Source organism: Babylonia areolata, chromosome 3 (genome assembly GCF_041734735.1).
Source record: "Babylonia areolata isolate BAREFJ2019XMU chromosome 3, ASM4173473v1, whole genome shotgun sequence".
Lineage (NCBI taxonomy): Eukaryota > Metazoa > Mollusca > Gastropoda > Neogastropoda > Buccinidae > Babylonia > Babylonia areolata.
Genome location: NC_134878.1, coordinates 51,837,954 through 51,846,172, shown reverse-complemented (window position 1 = coordinate 51,846,172; position 8,219 = coordinate 51,837,954). Strand labels below are relative to the sequence as shown.

General features: G+C 47.1%; 1 protein-coding gene across 2 annotated transcripts in view; it reads left to right on the top strand.

The window, feature by feature from the left end:
- The first annotated feature begins 1,777 nt into the window (after nt 1–1,777).
- LOC143280093 (uncharacterized) overlaps nt 1,778–8,219 on the top strand; it is a 23,333-nt gene continuing 16,891 nt past the window's right edge. For both annotated transcript variants that reach the window (XM_076584625.1, XM_076584623.1), the window contains exon 1: nt 1,778–2,000. In XM_076584625.1, coding sequence (XP_076440740.1) covers nt 1,790–2,000 — 211 coding nt within the window. In that variant the 5' untranslated portion in view covers nt 1,778–1,789. The remainder of the gene's footprint in view (nt 2,001–8,219) is intronic.

Here is an 8,219-nt window from a genome sequence, read left to right as displayed (position 1 = left end):
ACGCGATAACAAATTATTAATCAACTTCACAGAAAAAATCACTTATCTTTGCTTTGACGCTTGTAGGCTGTCTTTCACATACATACATACTGGCCAGACAGACAGAGACTGAGAGATAGAGACATAGACAGAGACTGAGAGATAGAGACATAGACAGACAGAGACTGAGAGATAGAGACATAGACAGAGACTGAGAGATAGAGACATAGACAGACAGAGACTGAGAGATAGAGACATAGAGACTGAGAGATAGAGACATGGACAGACAGAGACTGAGAGATAGAGACATAGAGACATAGACAGAGACTGAGAGATAGAGACATAGACAGACAGAGACTGAGAGATAGAGACATAGACAGACAGAGACCGAGAGAGACAGAGAGACAGACTTAGCCTAAACTACACTCACCTCACCTTTGTCCCCCAGAAAACGACCTCCAACACGACTGTCCACCACGAAGCCCAACAGAGACACCCAAGACGAAGACGCCACACACACACACATCACCAGCAATAACACCTGCAGCAGCAACAACAACAACAACATTAGCCACGAGAACAACAACATCAGCAACAACAACAACAACAACAACAAAAACAACATCAGCAACGAGGCCTACAACAGCAACATCAGGAACATTTGCAGCAGCGGCAGCAGCAGCAGCAACAACAACGACATCAGCAACGAGAACAACAGCATCAGCTGCAACAACAGCAGCAACAACAGTAGCAACAACGACGACGACAACAGTAGCAACAAGAAGAATAACAGCAGCACCAGCGTCACCAGAAGCAGCAGAAACAGCAATAGCGACAATGGGAACAACATCACCAACGACAGCAAATCCGTGAGAAGACTCCACCACCACCACCACCACCACCAATAACGTAACGCACCATCGTAATCAACGCCCCTCATCCTCCTCATCATCATCCTGGTCTTCATCAACATCATCACCCTCCACGTGTTCAACATCAATCAACAGGACCCCCCCCCACCACCACCCTTCCCCCCTCCTCCAGAACCACCACCACCACCATATCGACCAGCCACCCTACACTTCTCAATAGCAGCATCGACAACGAAACAACAACAACAAACAAAAACAAAACTAACACCCACCCCCTCCACCCCCACCCCCACCACCAACCCACCAGAACCAACCCCTCCCACCCCCCCACCACCAACCCACCAGAACCAACCCCTCCCACCCCCCCACCACCACCCCACCAGAACCAACCCTCCCCCCCACCACCACCAACCCACCAGAACCAACACCCCCCACCAACAACCCACCCGAACCAACACCCTCCACCCCACCACCAACACACCAAAACCAACACCCCCCACCACCAACCCACCAGAACCAACACCCCCCCTCCACCACCAACACACCAAACCCAACAATCCCCCAGCCCCCCACCACCAACCCACCAGAACCAACACCATCCACCACCAACCCACCAGAACCAACACCCTCCACCACCAACCCACCAGAACCAACCCCCCACCCCCCCAGCCCCCCACCAACAACCCACCAGAACCAACCCCCCCCCCCCATCCCCCCACCAACAACCCACCAGAACCAACCCCCCCCCCCAGCCCCCCACCAACAGCCCACCAGAACCAACCCCCCCCCCAGCCCCCCACCACCAACCCACCAGAACCAACCCCCCCCCCACAGCCCCCCACCAACAACCCACCAGAACCAACCCCCCCAGCCCCCCACCACCAACCCACCAGAACCAACCCCCTCCCCCAGCCCCCCACCAACAACCCACCATCACCATGATGATGTCTGGCCGTTTCGCGGCCTCCCTGGCCATGCTCCTGGCCGCGGCCGTCCTGTACCTGGTGGCCATCGGCACGCACTCGTGGGCGGCCAGCGGGCAGGGCGTGCTGACCCTGGGCCTGTGGAAGTTCTGCATGCAGCTGCAGGGGCCGGGGCAGGGGCAGAGCGACCTTCACCACACCTGGCGCTGCCTGCCCAACAAGACAGGTGAGCCATCATGGTGGTGATGGTGGTGGTGGTGGTGATGTGTTTTATTTATTTTTTGGGAGGTAGGGGTAGGGGTAGGGGTGGGGTGGTGTTGGGAGGTATGGAGGAGGATATGGATGAGTAGAGAGGTGTGTGTGTGTGTGTATGTGTGTGTGTGTGTGTGTGTGTGTGTGTGTGCGTGCGTGCGTGCATGAGCATAACGTATGTGTGTTTGTCAATGTATGTGCGTGTGTGTGTGTGTGTGTGTGTGTGTGCGGTAGGGAGGAGGATATGGATGGGTAGAGGTGTGTGTGTGTGTGTGTGTGTGTGTGTGTGTGTGTGTGTGTGTGTGTGTGTGTGTGCGGTAGGGAGGAGGATATGGATTGGTAGAGGTGTGTGTGTGTGTGTGTGCGTGTGTGTGTGTGCGCGCGCGCGCGCGTGCGTGGTTACGTGCATGAGCATAACGTATGTGTTTTTGTTTATGTTGTGTTTGTTTATGTGTGTGTGTGTGTGTGTGTGTGTGTGTGTGTTTGCGTGCGTGCGCCTACGGGCGGACGTGCCTGTGGTGGCCATGCAGATCTTTGGCAAACCGTTGCCTGCTGGTGCCAATATCGCTTAGACTAACAGGCATGGATTGTGAATTATTTATAGTCGATATCTTTCTGCTCTGTTTAGGCACTGAGAGAGAGAGAGAGAGATAGCTATAGATGGCGAGCGAAAGAGAGAGAGAAAGAAGACAGACAGACAGAGAGAGAGACAGACAGAGAGAGAGAGAGAAACGGACAGACAGACAGACAGACAGAGAGGCAGGCAGACAGACAGACAGAAACAGAGTTTTTGAAAACGGAATATTACTTACAGACTTTATTTCTCTTTTTTTCTCTCTCTCTTTTTTTTCTCCCTAAAAAAAGACAGGTGAGCCATCATGAATATGTTCGGGTGTTTCGGGGGGTGGGGTGGAGATGGGGGAGGTAGGGAGAAGAATATGGATGGGCGGGGTGGGGGGACTGGGTGGGGAGGGGGTGGGAGGGACTGTCCCTAACAAGACAGGTGAGCTATGGTGATGATGGTGTTTGGAATGTGGGAGGTAGGGAGAAGGACAGGGGGTGGGTAAGGAGTGGGGGTCTGTCCTCCCCCAAAAAGACAGGTGAGCTATGGTGATGATGGTGTTTGGGATGTGGGAGGTAGGGAGAAGGACAGGGGTGGGTAAGGAGTGGGGGTCTGTCCTCCCCAAAAAGACAGGTGAGCCATAGTGATGATGGTGTTTGGGATGTGGGAGGTAGGGAGAAGGACAGGGGGTGGGTAAGAGTGGGAGGTCTGTCCTCCCCCAAAAAGACAGGTGAGCTATGGTGATGATGGTGTTTGGGATGTGGGAGGTAGGGAGAAGGACAGGGGTGGGTAAGGAGTGGGGGTCTGTCCTCCCCAAAAAGACAGGTGAGCTATGGTGATGATGGTGTTTGGGAGTGTGGGGTGGGCTGGAGATGGAGGTGGGATGGTGGGGGGGGGAGTGCGGGGCGGTAAGGAGGCGGTTAAGGATTGAGATGGAGGGGGGTGCGGCTGGTGAAGAGATGATGATGCGGGGGGTCGGGGGGTGGGGGGGTAGCTTGGGGGTGGGGGTTGTAAGAAGGAGAATAGGGATGGGGATTGGGGGGGCTGTCCTCCCAACAACAAGATAGGTGAGCCATCATGATGTTTTTTGGGGGGAGGTGAGGGGGGGAGTGTTAGGGGTGGGGTGGGGATGGGGGGAGGTAGGGATGAGGATAAGGGTGGGTGGGTGAGGTGGGGGCGGAGGGCTGTCCTCCAGGTGAAGATATGATGATGGAGTGGCCACCACAGGCACGTCCGCCCGTGGGCACACACACACACACACACACACACACACACACGCATAGACAAACACAAGTAAATTATACTCTCATGCACGCACGCACGCACGCACACACACACACACACACACACACACACACACACACACACACACACACACACACACACACACACACTGCACGCGCGCGCAGTTGAAATATTTCTACCAACCTAAGTCTTTGGCAGTTGAAAGGAGAGAGAGAGAGAGAGAGAGAGAGAGAGAGAGAGAGAGAGAGAGAGAGAGAGAGAGAGAGAGAGAGAGAGAATGAATGAATGAATGAATGAATGAATGAACGAACGAATGAATGAATGGTTTATTCATATAGGCCATTGCTCCTCATGAAAGGGTGTCAGAAAAAACATATTTGAGAAGTAAAAAAAACAAAACAACAACAACAACAACAAAAAACAAAAACATGACAAACATCATACTTTGTCAAGCGATATACACTTAGCTGAGTTGTACACAGCAGATAGATAACACAAACATATTTAACTAAACTCAGTAAAGTTATACGCGTGTCATCAGAAGTGGCACAAGCTTAGTAAATCACTTTACGACGTAAGAGTGGCTCGAAGCTTAAACGCTTTGTACAGATAAATTGAGAAATTTCTGATAGTTTTGTCGTGTGTAGATGCCGTAAGTAGCGATAAACTGGCTTGGGAACTTAAAAAAACCCCAAAACAATGGTATGTATTGGACAGGACAGGATAGAACAAAGTGCACTTCATTTTCCTTCCCTTTCTTACAAAGTGGACACAATAAATCAGATTCACTATGTACTCTTTAACGGTGACTATGTTCTGCAATTTCCAAAATGCCAAGTCTAAGTCTAGTCATTGCATACTTTAAATGTTTATCTAGATTCATCAGCAAATATGTTTTGACATCAGGTATAGTACAAAAAGGGTTTTATAGACATTAAATCTTTCACAGTTGTTAACATGGAAATCCCATTCTTGCCATCTACATACAATAAGTCTTTCTTTAAGAATCCGAAGAAACTCATCAATCCCCTCGACACCTTGAGTTATCCATGCATAACCAAATCCGAACATAAAAACATTACAACGCTTGTAGACCAGTTTCTTTTGCCACGTGCATCAAGATCAAATAACATTTTACAGGCTTTGTGAGGCAGTCTAAACTCATGCATTCTCAGTAACTTGAACCAACATTTAATGCATTTCATAACTGAATTTTTATAGATAGGATACATGTTTGTTTCCCCGTACATCAAATTATTGGGAGTTCGCTCTTCTACGCCTAAGAATCTCTTAAGAGCAAATAAATGAGAGAGAGAGAGAGAGAGAGAGAGAGAGAGAGAGAGAGAGATGGTTTTTTTTTCATTCTCTCTCTTTCTTTGTTTTCTTTTCCAACTAATTTCTTTACACATAACCTTTCTGTTGCATGGATTATTTTGCCGATTTATTTTTGTCTTTGTTTTTGTTTTGTTGTTGTTGTTGTTTTGTACATCCTGATCTCCTGCAATAGATAGCTTTCCACTCGTTCTATGTTCCTGTTAGTTCATCATCAGCATCATTAGTCTCTCCACTCCCACAAATTGATTTGTTTGAACAGATTGGAGAGGCACTCTGCGCATGCGCAAAAGACATTTCCATATCATCACTATCATTCTGTATTCTCACTTCACTGAAATGAACAGGAGTCCATCTAGCCCCCCCCCCCCCCCCCAGCCCCCCAAGCTGAGAGCTTGGTCTCTGACTGAGGAAAGACGCTATAGAAGGTCCCTGACCGAGGAAAGACGCTATAGAAGGTCCCTGACCGAGTAAAGACGCTATAGAAGGTCCCTGACCGAGTAAAGACGCTATAGAAGGTCCCTGACCGAGTAAAGACGCTATAGAAGGTCCCTGACCGAGAAAAGACGCTATAGAAGGTCCCTGACCGAGGAAAGACGCTATAGAAGTATCCACGATGCTTAACATCATCATCATCATTTTCTTCTGAAATGGTGATTGCGGTGTGTCTTCAGATAACTTTTTTTTTTCACCAGTACCCTTTGTTTTATTCGTTCCTTGCTTTATCTATGGTATCATTCACAAACTATGTAATGATAAAGATAATAACTTTTTTGTGTGTGAAAAATTAATACTGAGATATATTATCATGTTAGATATGGTACGGTAGTAAAGGAGTGTATATAAGAGATATTTTCCCACAGACGTAAATCATCGTGAAAACATACTGAGATTAATAATCAAATTGTGTTAAATATGATACTGACATCAAGGAAGATAAGGTTTTTTTTTTTTTTATTTATTATTTTTTTATGGACTTGTCATGGACTATAGTTCAAAACCAGGGAATTGGGGGGTGGGCATGGGAAGGGGTAATATATATATATATATATTTTTTTTTTCTTTTCTTTCTTTCTTTCACTTTCATTCATACACAATTCTATGTCTGTCTCTTTCTACGTATATGAACAATCACGTAGCAAAACGTTAGTGTTTGAAGATAGTTTGGTTTGTTTGGGGTGTGGGGGGTAGGGGTGGGGGCGTTCGTTCTCTGGTGTGTGTCTTCAGATAACTCGAACATTTTGTTAAAATTGAAATGTTGCACATTATTATTATTATTATTATTATTATTATTATTATTACTGTGGCCAGCCCTTTTCCCTTTTAAAAAAATGTTTCTTTCTTCTTTTTTTATAGGCTATATCTTATGCTTGAACTGTCATATGATCTGCACTGCGCAGGTTCCGTGACCCTGGCCGAGGTTAGTTAAGTAGGCCAATGTTTCATCCAACGCGGCTGACATTACAAAAAGGGGCGAGAACTGTCATGTTTTCTTTTCACACTCTGCGGGGTGATAGACTCCCTTTGTTTTTTGGGTTTTTTTGTTTTTGTTTTTGTTTTTTGCCATCCCAACCCCTCGAAGATCCCCAGTGCAATAACTGGCTGCGAACACGTGACAACAGTTATGTCTTCGTCTAACTCTCGTCTTTACCGCTCGTTATGTTCCCATCCCCCCCCCCCTAACCCTCCCCCCCCCTCCCCCCCCACACACACCCCCATTTTCACCACTCTTTTCTTTCTTTCTTTCTTTCCCTGTCAGTTTCTGAGCTCTGATGGACTGGGAATGTTTTTCTTTTACGGATGATGGAGTATGTCGGGGGAGCTATGTCATTTCACTCCGCTGCCGTCGTCCCTGTGTGAAGGGGTTTGCGGGGAGGGATGTCTCTGTCTCTCCCTGTCTGTCTGTCTGTCTCTCTTCTTTCTTCTTCTCTTTCTGATCTAAGAAGTATTTGAGCATGTACTTATGCTGTTCATCTTTTTTTGTTTTTTTTTGTTTTGTCTTTTCATTTTGGCGACATAAATTGAAACTTATTCATGCAATGTTATGCTTTCGTATTGTATTTATTTTCCCTTTTCATGAGGGCAAGATGAAAACAAGCCATTTGTGCTTATTCCTTTTTAACCCTCAGTTAAAAAAAAAAAAAGTTCGTCCGTTCGTTCTCTCTCTCTCTCTCTCTCTCTCTCTCTCTCTCTCCCCTCCTCCCCCCTCTCTCTCTCAGTATCTCTCCCCTTCCCCCAGTCTCCCCCTATCTGGTCTCTGTGTGTATGTCTGTATCTGTCTCTCTTACATGTTATCTTTCCGGCATAACGTTTCCAGACTTACACATCTTAAGATAATTTCAAGATAATTTCAAAACCAGCCTATCATTCCAGAAACTGGTCGCTTTCGTCTGTCTGTCTGTCTGTCTCTCTATCTGTCTCCTGGTGTTTCAATCAGTGGTTCTTTCGATAAAAACGCCATTAAGAACTTCTTTTAGACAAGGATCGTGCTTTCCTTGAACAATTCTATTGCAAAATACATCGCTAGACGCTCCAGACACTCAACGATCCTGTATGATTATACTGCGAAATACATCGTTCTCACTCTCAGAACAAGGACCCCGTATGATTGTACGTGCCTTCTGGAGGTTAACTCTCTCCATACGAACGGCGAAAGAGAAGACGTCAACAGCGTTTCACCCAAATTACCATCATCAAAATATTGCAAGCGGAAGGCTCTTATACTGAAGACGTGAATGTTGACAAAGAATACCACAATTCTGACGACGGAAGCTAAGGGTTGGGTCATTCAGACACCCACTGGACATCCGAGGGGTCTGTGTAGAGGAGAAGAGAGGACTGGCCGTACTGAGTGAGTTAACTGTGCCTGTCAGATGAATCCTTAGTGGGCTGTACTGTCCTTATCCGAAAGAGAGAGAGAGAGAGAGAGAGAGAGAGAGAGAGAGAGAGAGAGAGAGAGAGAGAGAGAGAGAGAGAGAGAGAGAGAAAACAAACAAAAAGAACACCATAAACTTTCCTGTCCACACTTTCGTTCATTCAGATTTCTGTACGTGC